Source organism: Phyllobates terribilis, unplaced genomic scaffold, assembly GCF_046119375.1.
Source record: "Phyllobates terribilis strain yellow unplaced genomic scaffold, ASM4611937v1 Scaffold_11__3_contigs__length_659146591, whole genome shotgun sequence".
Taxonomy (NCBI): Eukaryota; Metazoa; Chordata; class Amphibia; order Anura; family Dendrobatidae; genus Phyllobates; species Phyllobates terribilis.
Genome location: NW_027362771.1, coordinates 372,439,822 through 372,459,941, shown reverse-complemented (window position 1 = coordinate 372,459,941; position 20,120 = coordinate 372,439,822). Strand labels below are relative to the sequence as shown.

Sequence of the window (20,120 nt, the reverse complement as noted above, 5' to 3'; positions counted from 1 at the left end):
GGTGAGCAGAGCTTGTTTTTTCTACTAACATACAAAAGATATCTACATGTGGCAACTAATGTATTAATTGTGCCTAAAGGTGAATTCTTGTTAACAACTCCTGGATGCTTATTACCATTATGATCAATGATCAATCAAATTTAAAACATATCTGACACATCATTCTCGTGATTGAATGGATAGTAAGAAGGGAGGTTGGTGGCGCTAGTGGGTCGACCCTTGTGTACCTGCTGCAAGAAAGTACAACTACCACAAGTTGTCTGAATGGTGCTAAATGGAGTAAATATGCTTGCACTGGTAACACAGGGTAGTAGGAGAATATAAATAGTGGAGTCCGGATAGTATAAAAGTGAACAATTTTATTAGGGTTTTAGCTAATATTTACTCTGTGAATTGATAGTACCACATTGGTTTGGAACCACAAAACTACCAATTATTATTAATAATTATTGTTTTATGGTTGTTTTACATGCAGAATAATCACATAATGACAGATCATAGTAAACTGGATTATGTATATTCATCATTACATCTGTGATCAGTTGAATCCTTAATAATTAGTTTTACATCCATGACGCTTTATGATAGTTTACAATTATGATGTTGATGGTCAGTGCTCTTATTAATGGTCATCATGACATCCATGGACAATTGCATCATCAATACATCTTTACAAATTTAGATTATTATATATACTACATATATTCACATACAGTATATGACTGACATCATCTTTGTTGGTTCTAATTGTGGGCATTTACTTATTAATATTATGGTGACAATCGTTAGGATCATTAATAATTCTAGTTATCTTGATGAGCGGCCGGATCATTAATAACTGTTACCTAGATGACAACCTAGAATATTAATAATTATTATATTGAAGGTCAATTGGATTGTTAATAATCTTCACCCTTATAGACAGACTGATAATTACCATCACTAAATCAAGATCAGCCAGTTCATTTCTAACCATTGTGATGTAGATGGTCAATGTTGGCGGAGATATACCTGGATTTATTATTGGCAGCCAGTGTCAAGGGTGAGTCACAGTAGACTGGGCACATGATTGTGCTGGTGTGACAGCTGCAGGTAGCATCATAATGGGGCCCTGAGCAGCAAATAATAGGATGTACAGAAGAGTAATTAGCAGGCTTCATACACTGTGACGAGGAGGCTGGGGGCTATCGCTGCAGAGAGGCTTCCTCTTAGGGGTTAATAGTGAAGGAGGCGTTCTGGGCGATGAGTAGCAGAGCTAGGATTGTACATGCTGTTTGTAGACAGGAGTTAGCAGCGAGTGGTTAATACTACTGTGGGGTCGCAGAGGCTTCGGAGATAGTGGGGGATCATGCATTCTGCAGGCAATGAAGATGCTGGAAGACGGAGTGAGCAGTGGCTGTGATAGGGGCTAGTGGCGGAGCAGACTGGGCTACCGTGCAGCATACAAGGGGTTATTATTTTCCGGATCCCCCTCCCCTCCTGACTGTACACTGGAGGAGTTGCATTCATTTGCAGAGCAGTCTGGCGTTGGCTATCACCAGGGAAAGCACTGATACACAGGACTTGGATCACCTCCTCCAGCAGCCAGATCACAGCTGAGGCAGCAGCGCACACTGCTGTCCCCCGGCCCCAAATCCCCAGCTCCCCATGTCTTCTCCCTCCTGTATCTCCGCCCAGTGTTTATCCACAAGTGACTTCATCACTCTGGGCTGTGCAGCTGACACTCATGCTCTGCTACCGTGCAATGACAGGATGATGCTTGTTGGGAGCTTGTCCCTGAGTTATATTGTAGCCTAGCTTCCAGGTGATGTCCAATATCCAGGGGAATAGATGATAATCTGAGACCAAGAAGGAGGATTAATATAAGGCTCCTGGAGAAGTCTTGTATGGATGAGGAGATCTTCAGATCATGATCTACACATATGGAGACCCCTAACGCTAGGACCTGTCCCCTGCCTTTGGTCACTGACTCATGAATCATTTTTATCCTTCATTTATCCGCTGGGGTTGTGCATCCCTCTGTGCATTTTACACTCTCCAGGCTCTTGGAAGTGATCGTGTTAGTAAGCCTGAGTTCATTGCTGGATACAGGACACTCTATCCATCTTCTGGCATCACTTTGCTCCTGGTTCTGTATCATTCATAGGCTGGCATACCTCTTGCTCAAGGTCTTAAGACAAATATCCTTGCTTCAGCATACTATTCACTGTGACATCTCTACTGCTCATTCTAATAAGGAGCTTAAACTGTTCACTGGGCATTGACTGATCATCCTGGGAGTTCTGGTCCAGGCAGCAGCTGGTTTGCAATCTTATTTGTGGAGGTCCTATATTCTGCTACCTGTAGAAGGTCATTGCTTGTTCATGATGCCACTAAGTGCCCTTCCTGGCACCCGCTCTCTAAGCCCTGCTGCTCTATCACGGAGCCTTTCCCGCCTTCGGGAATACCGAACTCGCTCCCGAATCATGTTGTCCCTTGGGGTCTCCCAGATGGTGCTTGGATGTCTCATTGTGGCCGTTAGCTTTGCAGCCCTGGCACTCACTACCTCTGCCAGGGTAAGGCACTCATGTCCATTCTGGGCAGGATTTTCGGTAAGTGCATTATCACTTTTTATCTATTACTATGAATATGGCATGTTTCACTGATATGCTACAACATTCGCTATCCTATTCTTCATGTGCAGTAAGGTGTACTGCTTCTCTGTATCTAGATGATGATAAACTTTTATTTTGTCTGGCATTGGCTACATACCGTTAAAGATTCCACGAGGATGCAATCTTTCTTAGCAATAAGAATTATTACTACAAGCATGCCATCTTTCATACAATATTTTGCAGCCATCTGGTTCTTTTCTGATGAATAATCATTTGTTTTGCATGAATAAAAAAAAAGGAAGAAAAAAATCTGAAATATCCACTACTATCAACAGTTATGCGATTATGTGGAAAATTATTTTCCTAGATATTTTCTATTTTTATTTAAAAAATAAATAAATGTCATGTTTCCTAATATATGAAAAAAATCATTACTGAATAACAGATCTTGGCAAACTTATGTTGACAGAAATGGTCAAAATCAAATTATATGTGGCTAACACCATAAGCGATGGCCAATGGCACACTATTGTCATCGCTCATGTTGGATTTCTTTTTTGTCAGTTGTCGGATGAACTAGACATGTACTGTATGGCACAATCAGACAATATGGTCAGAAATATGCCACTTTAAGCAAGTCCGCTCTGTATTTCAAACTTTTTAAAAAACCTGATCTGCCAATTTTGTCTGGCATTTTAATGGTTGTATCTTTCATGAACAATCCAATGAGAACAATCTGTATGACCGGCCGCATTCTGACCAATCCTTATCCTAAATGGCTCTAGAATAACAACAGTTGTGAGACTTTCTTGATTTGCATCAGAATGGTATAAACTATGAATCTAAATGAACTACTATAGAATGAAAACTCCTTGACTGAAATGCCAGGCATAGGCTGGTGCCACAATTTTGAAGAATCATTCCCCAATGCCCAATGTGAATACATGCTTATCACTATGACCAATGTACTTGTCTGGCTTGACGTGGTGATAATCTCTGTGCTGTAGACAGATCTCTTCATGTTTCAGTGTCAACATAACTGTAGATGTTATCTGTGTGTATTTTGGAGATAAAACTGGGTGTTATGAATACATTTGATTACCCCTCTTTCTCATGAAAAAAGGAATGCATGAATAATAGAAAATTGCTATGTGTGTAGCACAGATTACCTGACACTACATCATTATCCGGATGGGGATAAATCAACGTGTGAGATACAGTTTAGCACTGGGTGTAGACTAGGTGTAACTGAATACTCAAGAATCATTTGCAAAATGAACATAATTCAATATCTCTTTTTAAAGGGAACCTATAGTCCCATCATTGTCTATGTACATGAAGGAAGAGCGGTCTAGGGTTACTTAGTGCTTCTTGATGACCAGGTTTTCAGGTAGTGGTAAAAAAAATAAATAATGGACTGGGTGTAGCATTGAGCACTCAGGGCTGTTATTCAAATCATGTAGAAAAAAAGTAGATTCTCCAGCGAAACGTCGTCAGGTAAGTAAAACTTGAAGTTTTGTTTTACAAAAACATTAAAACATTAAAATCCATTTCACCTGCTTCTCTGTTATTTCCTTTAACTCAAGCAAATGAAGTGTCATCAGTTATGCTTAACTATAAGGCTGTGTGCCCACGATGCGTTTTTTAAGCGTTTCCGCAGCGGCAAAAACACTGCAGAAACGCTTAAAAAACGCCTGGTAGGAGGTCTGCTATGTTCGCCAATGATAATCCGCATGTGCTGTGCACATGCTGCTGAAATTTCCGCTGCGGATTATCATTGCGGAAAAAAACGCTGCACTACCAATTATTTTGCGGAAGTGCTGTGTTTTCGCCGCCATTGACCTGCATTAGAACGCACCAATTCTGCAAGACTGCACCTGTACTTGCGTAATTGGCGCGTTATAATGTGCGGATGGTACCCGGGTGTGGAGGAGAGGAGAGTCTCATCCACATCCAGGTACCATTAAAAAAGCTGTAAAAAAAGAATAAAATAAAAAATAAATATTTACTTACCTTCTGGCTGCGCTCCTCCTTGCTTCCCGGCACTTTGCGATGGAATGAAGGACCTGCGCTGACGTCAGAGTCATGTGACGGGTCACGCGACGCTGACGTCGGCAGGTCCTTCACTCTACCACTGCCGGCAGCCGGGACCGAGCGAAGCAAGACAGCGCGGGCCATCGGAGGGTAAGTATATATTTATTTTTTGACATTCTCTCGGGTCACACTATATAAATCCATGCCGTTTGCATGGATTTATATAGTGTGACCAAGTTGTCAAGCACTTTCCAAGTGATGCTAAAATCGCTTGGAAAGCGCTTGACAACCCGCATGCGGAAATGCAAGTGAAGAACGCTTCACCACCGCATGTCCCTGGCAGGAAAACGCATGTACAATCCGCATGCGTTTTTTTCTGCCAGGGAGATGCAGAAAAGCTCAGGAAAAAATCCTGAGCATTTCTGCATCGTGGGCACATAGCCTAAGGCTCCCTGTGATATAGTGACCCAGCTTTCCCAAAATCTTGAATATCCAATCTATCCAAGGGTTTACACACCTCTGTATTTTTGGTCAGCGTGCGATCCGACAAAACATTGGATTGCCCTTGAACCAATGTTTTTCTATGAGGCGGTCCACATTTCGGAGTTTTTTCTCTGGAGGAGCCGGTCCAAGGAACTCGGCCATGCAAGTCAATGAGTCAGCTGAAACCATCAGACTGCACGCGAATTACATCTAAGTGCAGTTTGATTTCCACAGACTGACAGAATGGAGATGATGAAGGAATTTTTTTCTCCATCTTCTCCTCATTCAAGAGAATCGGATCACACTATGCTCACATCTGATCACACTCTGATCAAACTCTAATCAGAGTGTGATTTGCATAATCGGATGAGAAAATACACGGTCATCTGCACCTAGCCTTACAACATATTACTTCAGAATTAGGCACATTTGTTGATTTGGGAAGTTCGTAACTATTGTGAATGTTATAATAGCAGAAGAGGATAAATCAAACAGTAATATTACCCTCTTATTCGTTGTGCTCTCTGTAATGTAACTTAAAGGGATTGTCATAAGAGACTATCTCTTTCAGACTGTGTCTGCTCTCAGTAGTTTTGGCAAACAAATTTACCATTAACACTGTTGATGCATCCAAACATTATGTAGTATTACTTGGTGACCATTCGAGACTGTCACAATAGAAGCCCCTCTGTAATAAGGCCCTGAACATGGAAAACACTTTATGATGTCCATATGCCCAATAAAAAACATATCTTCGTACAACCCATTTAGGCTAGCTTCACACATCTGGAAAAGGAAATCCAGGCACTCAGTTGTGGAATAAATGAATTGACCACCAACACGTGAGTGCCGGGATTTGCTTTTCCTAGAATACCACTCTCCACGTGCATCACCCCAGCTGTACGGCGTGCCGACTATATTCTCTTGATACTAGTTTCACACATCAGACATTCATGGTCCATGTATATACCACAATGTCTGGACCGATTGCTTCTCCTAACCTGAACTCACCAACCTTATAGGTGGTGTAGAGGTAAGCTCAACTTTTTTACCCTTACTTTTTTGCTTATAGGGATATATGGTCTGGAAATCACAGTCCATGCTTAGACTGAATATTAGACTATGAAACTTGCACATAAGGGAAAATGGTAAGTAGGACTACATAAAAAAAATATGTATAAAAAGAAAAATAAATACAATAAACACACTCCTTTATCTCTGCAGACTCTGAACTCTACTGCTCTATTTCTATATGAGATATAGTACCTGAAACAATTGACAGCTTTGAAAGCTTGTCCATTATTGTGTTTAAAGGGGTTATTCCATCATTAAATAAAATATTCATATCTATGAACCACTGTGCTAATAAAATTGGTGTAAAGTTGAATGATCAGTGGCCCAAGTAAGTGCACATAATATACTGTAAATCCACAGCCTTTAAGTAGACTGGTCATGATGATTAAAGGGGAATTCCATAAAAAGAAGTTATCACTCATTCACAGGATAGGTGATATTTTCAAGATCTGTGGGGGTCAAATGGATGTAACCTTCCCCAATTGCAAAAACGTGAAACTTTTGATGTCCATTTAAATGGAACACCAGTGCGCATGCTTGACTGTCCTACCATTTATCCGCTATAGAACTGTTGGAGTCAGCTGAGCGTGGTATTTAACTGTGTCCAGCATTGTCATAGAGAATCAATGGAGAAGTAGTCGAGCATTTGTACTGCTGCTTCATGATTCATTGAAATGGAGATCAGATGTCCCTCATTCTTGAGATTGTTGGAGGCCATAACGGTTGGAACCCCACCTATTTAGAAGTAGTCTTGTGGATAGATGCTAACTTTTTCTTATTGGAATTATCCTTAAATTGCATAATATTTTATTTAGACAAGACAGATACAGACAGACATTGATACTTCATCTCACCTTATGATACACCTAAGGATCTGTATGAAAGGTATCTGACTGCCAAGCATAAGGGAAGTGGTAACCTGGTGCAAAATGCCCAATCTGTAACACCACAAACCCATAACTACATCATTCTACTGCTCCTTACTGGATACAAGTAGTCAAATGATCTTGCTAAAGATACTTAGGCAGATTAAAATGTTCAGTGGACATGACAATTTCTGACTTTAATTGTTCCGCTGTTATGTTATATTTGCTGCCCACCATTGTTTGTAAAACACAGACTCACAGAGTTTAAAATCCTGATTCATCATTGTTTTTATGCCAGAATTGTGGTGTAAAACACCGCTTCAAATGTTGCAAAAATTTTTGCATCTTTTGGCATTTTTACGTCAGTTTCGGACAGCTCTTTCAAATTGGTTGGAGCTGGGGAGAAGCCAGGGTGGGACAAGACGTCCGACAACTTCATTAAAAAAGGCAGCATTCCTTATGCCAGAAATTGTACTCCAGATCATGACTTGAGTAATATTTCTGGTGAGGCGCATGGAGGCACATGTCGCTGATAAGATGCACCTAATTTATTCAGTAGTGTGCACCACTTAATGAATTAGATGAATCTTACTACTGCAAGCCCCTCATTAAGACCTGCGTATGAAACGTCAGTGTCAGGATTCCTGTTGTCCTTCTACAGTTTGACCACTAGTGGCTGTTAGGCTATGTGCCCACGATGCAGAAATGAAGCAGAAAATTTCTGCAGCATTTCTGCATCTCCCTGGCAGAAAAAACGCATGCAGATTGTGCATGCATTTTTCCTGCAGAATACATGCGGATTCACATGCGTACCCACATGCGTTAACGCATGTGTTTCCGCATGCGGACTGACAAGCTCTTTCCAAGCGATAGCATCACTTGGAAAGTGCTTGACAACTAGGTCACACTATATAAATCCATGCAAAAGGCATGGATTTATATAGTGTGACCGTAAAAATAAAAAAATAAAGCTATACTTACCTCCGATGCCGCCGCGTGTGCTGTCGCGCTCGTCCTGGCTTCTTCCGGGTTGCCGGCATCTCGCGAGACAGCCTGCGATCACATGACCGCGACGTCATCTCAGGTCCTGGAAGGTAAGCGCTGCAGGGGCCGCCGGACAGGTGAATATAAACTTTATTTATTATTTTATTCTTTTTTTTACAGGTACAATGGTACCCAGGTCTGGAGGAGAGTCTTCTCTCCTCCAGAACTGGGTACCAGCCGCACATAGAGACGCATAAAATCCGCTTGTACAAATGTACAGACACGGATTCTATGCGTCTCAATGCAAGTCAATGGCGGCGCTTCCGCAAAATTAATGGACATGCTGCGGATTTATTTGCGCTGCAGAAACGCTGCGGAAAAATCCGCAGCATGTGCATTGACATTGTGGAATGCCATTGGGGACCATGGGGTGCGGATTACCATGCGTTTTTGATGCGTTTCCGCTGCGGAAATTTTGCAGCATAAACGCATGAAAAACGCATCGTGTGCACGCAGTCTTATTGTTCGCCTTAATAATTGTGCTGCAGTTACACTCTTTACCACTGGGGGCTGCTGCTGTGTTCTGCAATTACCCTTTACTAAGATGGCAGATTCTGAACCTGTGGAATCCATCTTGTTTCCTGTTTAGGCCTACTTAAAGCCACATAGATCTCTCACTTATTATTTGAATATTGTGTCTAGCTGTTAGTCTAGCTCCAGTCTGCAGCTCCTGAACTTTCTTACTGAGACTGTTGTCACCTATCTATGGATTCTTTCCTACAACTCCTTTGCTAACTCCAAGAACTTCTACTACCGCTTGATGTTCCTGCTTGTGCTCCTTCGGCCACTGGATTCCAGCAGTGCTACGCCTGTATCGTAACAGTCAGTCTTAATGAATCAGGACCATTGATTCAGAAACTGTCACAGTCTGAAAATCACTAAACTTGACTGACCAAAGCAGAGCCAGCAGTGACTTGTGATTTTTTACATGGTCCCTCTGCTGCAAAAGCCCCCATAAAGGAAGTAGTTCTTTCTTTTTGTGATTTCCACTGCTCATATAACATTGTCATAGCTAAGCTCAAACTGGCCTCCAAAATTTAAATAAAAAGTTGACTTTGAACTGCAGTACGGCAGTGAGGTTAACTAGTCACTACACTAGTTGTGTTGCAGTCTAAAGACATAGAATGTGTTTTCTCTTTTTTTTTTAGGAGGGGACCTCTTTATTTCTATGTATGCCCTTGAACTCCTTGTAGCAAAAACTATCAGTCCTATGTAAATCACTACAAATTTGTGTAAACAGTAGACTTATTTATATTTCACTCTGTATTTCAAAAGGTCATTTCCGATGTACTTCACACTCCCACCTAAGTTTTGGAACAAGTAATACTTCTTTTAATGGCTGCAGGCAGTGTTGGACTGGGGTGCCAAGGCTCCACCAGTAACCAATTCCAGGGCCCCACTTTTCAACTACATGCAAATGTGACATTATCCTCTATCACAAATGTATATAACAATGAACTGGATAGAGTGTTAAATTAATAAGATGCTGCCTCTGTCTGTACATAGTGATTCCAGTGTATTGTGCCAAGTAATGCTCATATAAGAGGGTGGTGTACCACTCTTGCACAGGGGCCTACGGGGGATTCTCCTGTTCTCCTGTGGGCCAGTCCAAGCCTGGCTGCAGGTAACCATTACATGCTATAAATCGTTGAAACCCAGCAGTACTACTTTTTATGGCCACAGATCAACATTACATACTCGATACTGCTGATTCGTAGATAGTGTTCTTGCTTCTATGATACAAATATGTAGGTCTGTCCTCCAATAGTGATGAACTGCGACTGCACGAAAAGTGTAGTACACGCTCCAAATGATGCCATTTGGTGGATTGCATGGAATTGCATTATGGCAATATTCTCCACTAGAGGGGGCACAGAGCCATAATATGGAGGTTGTATGAAACCGCATTAAGTATGTGTAGGTGAGCCCTTAGTTTACCTGTTTATTTAAGCTAGGGAATATAACTAGCGACATATAAATAAATATTTAGTTTCTGGACTTGCAACCAAATGGTCAAATAAATGAATATATTTCTAGTAAAGTACATGCTGACACTTTCTAATTAACAGGGGTTTATGTACCGGGATCACATTTACATCACAGGAAAACCAATAATGGCAGCTTTGGATTCAGAGGATAGTTGTATATGAATTGTATTAACCCTAGAACGCATACCTGGGGCCTCGCAGGCCCGCCCTGTTAATTGTTTTCTATTTTCTGCAAGATTACTTTAGCTAGAATTTTAAAACTCTAGGTATTCCTCAGGAATATAGTTGTTTGTCATTTCCAGTTGTTCATTTATTTTTATGTTACAGGCATTTTCGGTATAACAACTCTTTTTTGAAAATACCCATTTTTATGGTCATGCGTTCTAGGGTTAAGCAGTAAAATATTTGCTACATGTAACAGTATAGATTCTATAGGAGATTGCATAGAAAGGTTCTTATTCTTGCTGAAACAGTATAAAAGTTTGGGTCAGAAGTGACTTATTGATTCACCAGGTTTGCTTCAGGTTCATGATCGAGTCTTTTGCTAGTTTTGCACAAATCTACAGCCCCCAGTTGCCTTCTCTCTTTCTGTTACTGGTTTCTCATCCCATACTACTTAATTTATGGAGAGAAGAAAATGAGCTGTGATTCTGTTTTTCCCCTGAGGGGACCCGGGGAGCAGCCGGCAAATCTGCTGCAGATGCTTCAAGGACAAGGGCATTTTACTTTTAGAGAAACAGTGAACTAAACCTTTCTCCAGCAGGTTGTGGAAATACGGACTGACCAAGTGTTCTTTGTGCACTCTGTTCACAAAGCCATCTGCAAAGGTGTCAGTGCTCAATATGGCTTGTATGGGGGAAACGGCGCAGCTCTCACTAAGAACCACAAGTCTCTGCTCCAGACTTTTATAGGCTCATAATCCTAGTCATACTTGTTGTGACTTTATAGCTCATGTAATTCTGTGGGTGAGAAATATATACAGCCTTTCAGAGAGTTTCCAGTAAGGAATATTACATCTATGAAACCATAGTCCTGCTCTGAATCTGTAAGGTAAATGGTAGCTGTATGTGTTGTGTTAGATCCTTGGTATGTTTTCTTATAGGCTTCTTAGTTATGTAAAAATAGATAATACAGACAGAACTTTCCCTTTAGATAACATGCTGTGAAAAGATATCATTGATGGACAAAAGAGAAAAGATTGGATGAACGTTGGTCAAACATGTTAATTTCAGTGAGAATGGACCAGTATGTGATGGCACGTGTTGGGAAAAGAAAGGTTGGACATATTGGATTTCAACATGTCTGGTTCTTTTTTATGGGAAGGTGTCTGGCAGAACACATGCATTCGTGGGTGAGCAGAGTATACATATGCAATTGAGGGGAATAGCTTTTGGCTTAACAAGCATGCTTTAAAATTGTAAGCATTTTTTTAATTATTATGAAAACCTTTGCTATATGTGAAGGTAAGTGGTGTTTCATGACACTTAAATAAATGAGCAACCATATATTATGAGCAGGGGCGGACACAGACTGTAGTGGGCCCCTGTGCAAGAAATTTTGGGGGGCCCCCCCTGCCCTTCATAAGGCAACAAAGTTATGTAAACATAACCCCCCATGTGCATCTCTCACCCCCCCATGTGCAACTCTCATCCCACCCATGTGCAGCTCTCACCCCCCGTGCATCTCTCATCCCCCCCATGTGCATCTCTCATCCCCCCCATGTGCATCTCTCACCCCCCCATGTGCATCTCTCACCCCCCCATGTGCATCTCTCACCCCCCCATGTGCATCTCTCACCCCCCCATGTGCATCTCTCACCCCCCCATGTGCATCTCTCATCCCCCCCGTGCATCTCTGATTCCCCCCACTCCTAGTTAATTAATTGTATTTAAAAAAAATAAAACTTGTTATACTTACCCCCATGCAATCCCTGCAGAATCCTGGCGCTCGTCCACGTCGCTGCCACCAGGTTCTCCTGACGTTCGGCCATGTGACGGCGCCACATACATAACCATCAGCTTTTGTTTTGGCCAAAAGATTTTTAAAGCCGCCACCACGATAAGGTAGACTCTTCTGGGCGGTCCCTACTCTAACCTATTAAAATTTTCTTAAAATATCCAATACTCTTTTTAGATATATTTTTATTTAGTTTTCTTTAAGGGAATGTGTCATATACATTTTTTTTTTTAAATGACCAATAATACCACATACAGGGAATACCGCCACACCATGACCAGACCACATATTACCACAACATAGTGACCGAATAATACCACACAGAAGGGAGAAAAACTGCCACACCATGACCAGACCACATATTACCACTACATTACTAATATTACCACCACATTACTAATATTACCATAAGTGTCATTATACACGGGAGCTCTATACATGGTATGTATAACGTAAGTGTCCAGGTAATCTAGTGATCACCAGTGAAATTATACACAGGAGCTCTGTATATAGTGTCAGTGTACAGGTAATACAGTGACATTATACACAGGAGCTCTGTATATAGTGTACAGGTAATACAGTGATCATCAGTGACATTATACACAGGAGCTCTGTATATAGTGTCAGTGTACAGGTAATACAGGGATCACCAGTGACATTATACACAGGAGCTCTGTATATAGTGTCAGTGTACAGGTAATACAGTGATCACCAGTGACATTATACACAGTGTACATGTAATAGACTGACTCACCGGTGACGTCTCTAGGTGAAGTCCTTCATCTTCGCTTTTCTCCTTCATCCAGCACAGACCGCCATCACGTCTTCCAGCCAGGACTCGTCTCTGCATAAAATAACACGGTTATCTAGAGCACATTCCCCAACTTCTACATTACGCAGCTGAATACAGACGTGCATCCACCATCAATATATGGTTAGTTATTAGGCAACCTACCATTCCAAATATAAATTGTAATCCACCACTGTGCCCCCATTAACTGTAAATAGGCACTTAATATATAATTTAATTAGAACCTCTACTCTTTCCGCCAATTTGTTACCAGTCACACTCCTGCATCCGCAACGCCCCCTACTCTATACTTCCTGCTCCCCGCATTCAATATTTACATGCACCCCCTGCCCCAATTCATTATATCATGTCCGTGCTCTCCCCACCCCATCATCATTTCTCATTTACTCTCCCCCACCCCACATTCGTTATGTGCAGCTCATTATCCCCCTACTCCCAATTCCCCCATGTGCAGCTCTCAAACCCCCCCATGTGCAGCTCTCATCCCCCTCCATGTGCCCCTCTCTCATCCCCCCCCACATGTGCCCCTCTCTCATCCCCCTCCCCCACATGTGCCCCTCTCTCATCCCCCTCCCCCACATGTGCCCCTCTCTCATCCCCCTCCACCACATGTGCACCTCTCTCATCTCCCCCCACATGTGCATCTCCCATCTCCCCCCCCCACACATGTGCATCTCCCATCTCCCCCCCACACATGTGCATCTCCCATCTCCCCCACACATGTGCATCTCCCATCTCCCCCCCCCACACACGTGCATCTCCCATCTCCCCCCCCCACACACATGTGCATCTCCCATCCCCCCCCACACACATGTGCATCTCCCATCCCCCCCACACACACGTGCATCTCCCATCCCCCCCACACACACATGTGCATCTCCCATCTCCCCCCCTACACACATGTGCATCTCCCATCTCCCCCCCCCACACACATGTGCATCTCCCATCTCCCCCCCACATACATGTGCATCTCCCATCTCCCCCCCCACACACATGTGCATCTCCCATCTCCCCCCCCCACACACGTGCATCTCCCATCTCCCCCCCCCACACACATGTGCATCTCCCATCTCCCCCCCCACACACATGTGCATCTCCCATCTCCCCCCCCACACACACACATGTGCATCTCCCATCTCCCCCCCCCACACACATGTGCATCTCCCATCTCCCCCCCCACACACACACATGTGCATCTCTCATCTCCCCCCCCACACACACATACACACACATACACACACACACACACACACACATGTGCTTCTCCCATCTCTCCACTCCTAGTTAATTGTATTTTAAAAAAAATAAAACTTGTTATACTTACCCCCATGCGATCCCTGCAGAATCCTGGCGCTCGTCCAAATCGCTGACAGCAGGTTCTCCTGACTTCCGGCCATGTGACGGCACCGTCACATGACCGGAAGTCAGGGGAATCATGAAGGTGCTGCTGCAACAGCGCAGCTCAGCGCTGAAATGTCCCGGACCCGGCGCATAGCATGGGGCCGGGGGCCCCATGAGGAGAGAGACGCACAAGAGGGGGGCTCCGAGGGGGCCCCTACCGGCCGGGCCCCATACTAGAGTCAGGGCAGTCATGCCCTGATGGCGGCCCTGCTGGAGGCTGGAGGGGCCCCCTCTCCCTCGGGGCCCCCGTTCAATGAACCGGCTGCACGGGCGGTAGTTCCGCCCCTGATTATGAGCTCAGTATGCCATGGCCCTCAAGGGAGCCTAGAAGGAAACAGTGTCTATGATGTCCATATGCCCAACTTACCTCTTACAGGTTATGTACACTTTTACATAGACTTTTTACATTATTAATTTGACTCCTAAAAGTAAAGTTAAGCAACTTTCTAAATAGTCTTCTTAATTTTTTTTTTTACCATTTTGCTGATGGAGAGTGTCTATAAGTCATTTACTATGTAGCTGAGTGCTTTACAAAAATGTTACAAATCCATCTAAGCTCCTGCTCTGTTCTGTCTGCTTCGAGATGAGAGTAGTGAGAGGGGGAATTATACATAGATTTTAAGAACATAGAGCAAGGTTGTCAACTTGACTTTTTAATTTTTCTGGCCAGCTTATCAAAAAATCACGGACAAACAATATTTTTTACGGACACATTGAAAAACTATAATAAATCATTATGATTATAAGTGATCCATGTCTACAGCCCATAATCCTGATATGAAGACATCAACTACATTCACCGTAAACTGAAAAATGATGATAATTATAGTCAAAATAATCGGTATAAGTTTCTTCAGCTTCAAAAAAATCACTGATTCTTTCAATTATTTGTTTGGACAGGGCAAAAAAGTGCCTTATTTTTATGCACTGTCCCTGAATTTCTGGACAGTTGGCAACCCTGGTGTAGGGTGGAGAAGCCATCTGCATTTTCAGAGTGGGTAGAGAAAGTTGGCTATAGATAAGGAAAAAGCATATCAAAAGGCAAGAAGTACAGTATAGAAGCTGATATATGAGGACTTCTCATCCAGCCTGTATTATTGAGAGGGACACTCCCACAAGAAAAAAATCTGAAGCAAATTACAAAGCTTAGATGGATTAGATAATAAATTGGGAATAAAGAAATACATTGTTATTAAAGGAATATTATTAATATTATGCAGCAGCATCAATACAGTATCAATACATGGCAGTCAATTATTTTTGCTGCTGCATATAATACATTTATTTTGAACTGTTATCATTACAAAAATATACCAGAAATCCCCTGGTAAAATAAGTAAAATTTCAGCCACTGCGTCAGTATATGAATTCTGCAGGGAATATTCTGAATAATTACCATACAGCTGGTTCAGTATTCATAGGTCAATGCTCTGAGGCACAATTTGATGTACTTTACCCAGAGACTTTTCTTGTTTCAGAAAATAGAGCTACCAGGTATGATTGAGTAATAAAAGAAGGAAGCCGGAAAGGAGAGATACTCAGTTGTGATTATCTGGTGATAAAATTCAACTTTTGAGGAATAACATTAATTATCTCCAGATGAATCAGATGAATAGCAATTTTTTTTTTAATAAGGATTAAGTTTTACATATCTACCATCTGTAAAGACGAGTTGCAGTTAGTTTCTGCCATCAACATTTTGGTGACATGTACATGAAGTTATCATAAGAAACACTTGTAGGCATATTATGAAGCTTATGTGCATTTTAAAATCAATCTTTTTGCGTTGTATTTGCTCAGTTCTAAACTACCAAATGTTAATGGGTCCTTAGATGAGTAAGTCCTATAACTGTACCATGTATTGCAATGACTGTCATTTTATTATTGAAGATAATGTTTTATACATGTAGCCAAAGAAGCAACTTTCTTAAGTATAAATATCCATGAGAATATATTGGAAACTTCCTATGCAAAAAGGTGGGCACTGCTATGAAATAGTAAATGTTATGGGGTGCTACAGTAACCTGATATAGTTATATGATATAATAAGGAAGAAAAAAGACTCAGGATATACAACCGTGCACACCCAATATTAGAAAAATGAAAAAGTCTTTATTGCATGATTACACACTGACAACACAAGAAAAAATAAAAACAATTAAAAACAGACAAGGCATAGCAATATTCATGGGGGAGGAATAATAATAGTGTTCCAAAGCAATAAATCCCCCTTAGGCCACAGGTATCATTTTTATTTTTACTATCTCATAATACAATAATGCTTATTGACCAAGCTATGTCGCCCTAGTAAAGGGTAGCACAGCGCCACTAGATCAAATATAGATGATGAACCAAACACCCCCAAGTAATCAAACCATACATCATAGTAAATCAAGGAATGAAGGAATGAGTGGGAGTAGTAATCTACTAGAACTAGGGGCCCGTATAATATCAGCGTTTATCAAAACATATCATCCCACCTGATTTACGATATAGGATAATGAGTAAAAGCCATGTATGGCAAAGCGGGCACTCCTAAGTGGTCAAGGGAAAAGTCAAAAATAATAAAATGACATAGTTACCTGTTGGCACCAGAGACCCTACGCGTTACGCTGCTAGACCGCAGCTTCGTCAGGGGTATGTTGCCAGTGAACACATGTGTATATTAAATAGTCTATCCAATTTAGTGTGATTCCCTTCAGGTGAAAATTAATGCCCTCACTAAGTCTCTCCAGCATCGTGGCGGATCGGACGGTCATTTCCTGTTTTCACAGCGTGCAGCCCACGTGCTGTGGTGTGACACAACCGGAATTGAATAAGACGTCATATCCGGTCGGCGAATCGCCGCTCCTTCCTATCTCTCATGCGTTCCACCCAGACGCCTTGGTGGAACGCAACCGGAGCTAAACAGAAATCATCATATCCGGTTTTAGGAACCGCCCCCTCAAAGATCGTGCGGGACACAGTCCCCCAAAATAGTCACGATAGGAAAAAGGCCGACATTCCAGGGGAGAACAGAATGTAAAAACATATATGTACCCCCGGAAGTAGCGCGTCCGCTACAAAAAATATACCGGTACAGAGACAAAAAGGGCTAGCCCTGATCAAGGAAAGTGCCTGACCAGGCCAAGAGCAAGATAAAAGATGTGATTGAAGTCAGAAAGTCACCAAATGTGCATAAGAATGTGACCAATCATGACGATACAAACATAAACATAAGACAAACCAACCACAGACAAACATAAAACAGACAACAATCATATACAGATTGTAGGCCATTACAAGGTGGCTGATAAAGTCTGATGGCAATATATATAATATACATACAAATATAAGGACATGGCATTTGAAATGATTACTGGAGATTAGCTTGTTATGGAATGGAGGAGATGCACAAGCCAGCCACACGAGGGGAGATGAAAAAATAAAGAAAAAAGGAAAAAAAGAAAAAGAAAAAGAAGAAAAAAGGGGGAGACCAGAGAGCCCTCAATCTAAAGCGGGACTCCAATAACAAGGATACCATAGGAATTTAAGCCAAGTAACCAGTAAATGAAAAATCCTCATTTATGCCCCTAGGGGCCACTGTATCAAGAACAAAAATCCACCTTGATTCAGATCTCAATAGATCCTTAGTGTGATCCGAGTTACGTGAATTAGGCCTCATTTTTTGAAGGCCCATAACTCGCATTTTATTGGGGCTACCAGAATGGCATTGGAAGAAGTGCAAAGCCACCGATGAGATGGCCTTGCCCTTCTTCAAATCCTGCTCAGCAAGATGGATGTTGGAGACATGTTGCTGTACCCGTCTGCGGAGTTCCTGCGACGTTTGACCAACATAAACCTTCGGACAGGGACAGGTCAATGCATATACAACATTAGTAGACCTACAGTTGATAAAATCCCTCAAAGGGTATTGATGGTTGTCAATCGGATTAGTAAAAATTTTACCAGATGAGAAAAATGGACAAGCAGAACAATCGCCACAAGGGAATAAACCCTTAAATTTACTGCCGCCCGAGGTACTACAACTGGGGCGTGTATAATGACTATGCATAAGTTTGTCCCTTAAATTAGGGGCGCGTCTAGCCGTCAACAACGGTCTCTCTGGTAAAATGTTAGAAAGACGACTATCCATCTTAAGTATATTCCAATGTTTCCGAAATAGACTACCCACTTCATTCCATTGATTGTTAAACCTGGTAATAAATCTAATCTGTGTATCCTCCATATTAACACGCGATTGTAGCAACATCTCCCGTGGTTTGACCAAGACCTTCTGGTGAGCCTTGGAGATTACCGCTTTAGGATATCCACGTTCCCGAAAGCGTGAGGTTAAATTTCTGGCCTCGGTTTTGTAGTCCTCCTGTGTTGTACAGTTCCTTTTGGCCCTTGAAAATTGTCCCACCGGTATACTGTCTCTCAAGTTTCTAGGATGAAAACTTTGGTAGTGTAGGAGACTATTAGTGGCAGTCGATTTCCTATGTAATTTGGATACAAGTGAGTCACCCACTTTCCTGATCTCCAGATCCAAGAAGTTCACTGCAGAGGAAGATATACAGTGGGTAAGATGAATGTTAAAATCATTGACGTTCAGCCTATCAATAAATGCAAGTGCCTCAGTTTCCGTGCCCGTCCAGATAATCAAAATGTCATCTATGAAGCGTAGCCATTTAAAGACCCCCCGGTTGTATGCCTGTAAGGGGTACACATGTGTGTCCTCCCACCAACCCAGGAAAAGGTTGGCAAAGGAGGGTGCACACCGCGCCCCCATGGCGGTCCCAGAGATTTGTCGATAGAAGATATGATCAAACACAAAATAATTGTGAGTAAGAATGAAATTCAAGAGGTCCACAATGAAAGAGTCATGTAGGCGATTACCTCCACTTGTAGCATTCAGAAAATAAAGGACTGCTGCTATACCATCTTTATGGGCTATATTTGAATATAGCGATTCAACATCAACAGTGATGAATAGGAAATGGTCAGGTAGACAAAGAGAGGTGAGAGTCCGTATCAGATGAGATGAATCTTGGTCTTGGTCAAACCATGGGAGATGTTGCTACAATCGCGTGTTAATATGGAGGATACACAGATTAGATTTATTACCAGGTTTAACAATCAATGGAATGAAGTGGGTAGTCTATTTCGGAAACATTGGAATATACTTAAGACGGATAGTCGTCTTTCTAACATTTTACCAGAGAGACCGTTGTTGACGGCTAGACGCGCCCCTAATTTAAGGGACAAACTTATGCATAGTCATTATACACGCCCCAGTTGTAGTACCTCGGGCGGCAGTAAATTTAAGGGTTCATTCCCTTGTGGCGATTGTTCTGCTTGTCCATTTTTCTCATCTGGTAAATTTTTTACTAATCCGATTGACAACCATCAATACCCTTTGAGGGATTTTATCAACTGTAGGTCTACTAATGTTGTATATGCATTGACCGGTCCCTGTCCGAAGGTTTATGTTGGTCAAACGTCGCAGGAACTCCGCAGACGGGTACAGCAACATGTCTCCAACATCCATCTTGCTGAGCAGGATTTGAAGAAGGGCAAGGCCATCTCATCGGTGGCTTTGCACTTCTTCCAATGCCATTCTGGTAGCCCCAATAAAATGCGAGTTATGGGCCTTCAAAAAATGAGGCCTAATTCACGTAACTCGGATCACACTAAGGATCTATTGAGATCTGAATCAAGGTGGATTTTTGTTCTTGATACAGTGGCCCCTAGGGGCATAAATGAGGATTTTTCATTTACTGGTTACTTGGCTTAAATTCCTATGGTATCCTTGTTATTGGAGTCCCGCTTTAGATTGAGGGCTCTCTGGTCTCCCCCTTTTTTCTTCTTTTTCTTTTTCTTTTTTTCC

The 20,120-nt window shown here is 42.1% G+C and overlaps 1 protein-coding gene across 3 annotated transcripts in view; it reads left to right on the top strand.

Annotated features, from left to right (window-relative positions):
• Positions 1 to 1,227: 1,227 nt before the first annotated feature.
• The window catches only part of ENTREP2 (endosomal transmembrane epsin interactor 2), a 1,396,283-nt gene continuing 1,377,390 nt past the window's right edge, over positions 1,228 to 20,120 (top strand). The window contains exon 1 of one of the 3 annotated variants that reach the window (XM_073652930.1): positions 1,228 to 2,591. In XM_073652930.1, coding sequence (XP_073509031.1) covers positions 2,364 to 2,591 — 228 coding nt within the window. In that variant the 5' untranslated portion in view covers positions 1,228 to 2,363. The remainder of the gene's footprint in view (positions 2,592 to 20,120) is intronic. The other 2 variants (XM_073652929.1, XM_073652931.1) reach the window with 2 other exon arrangements.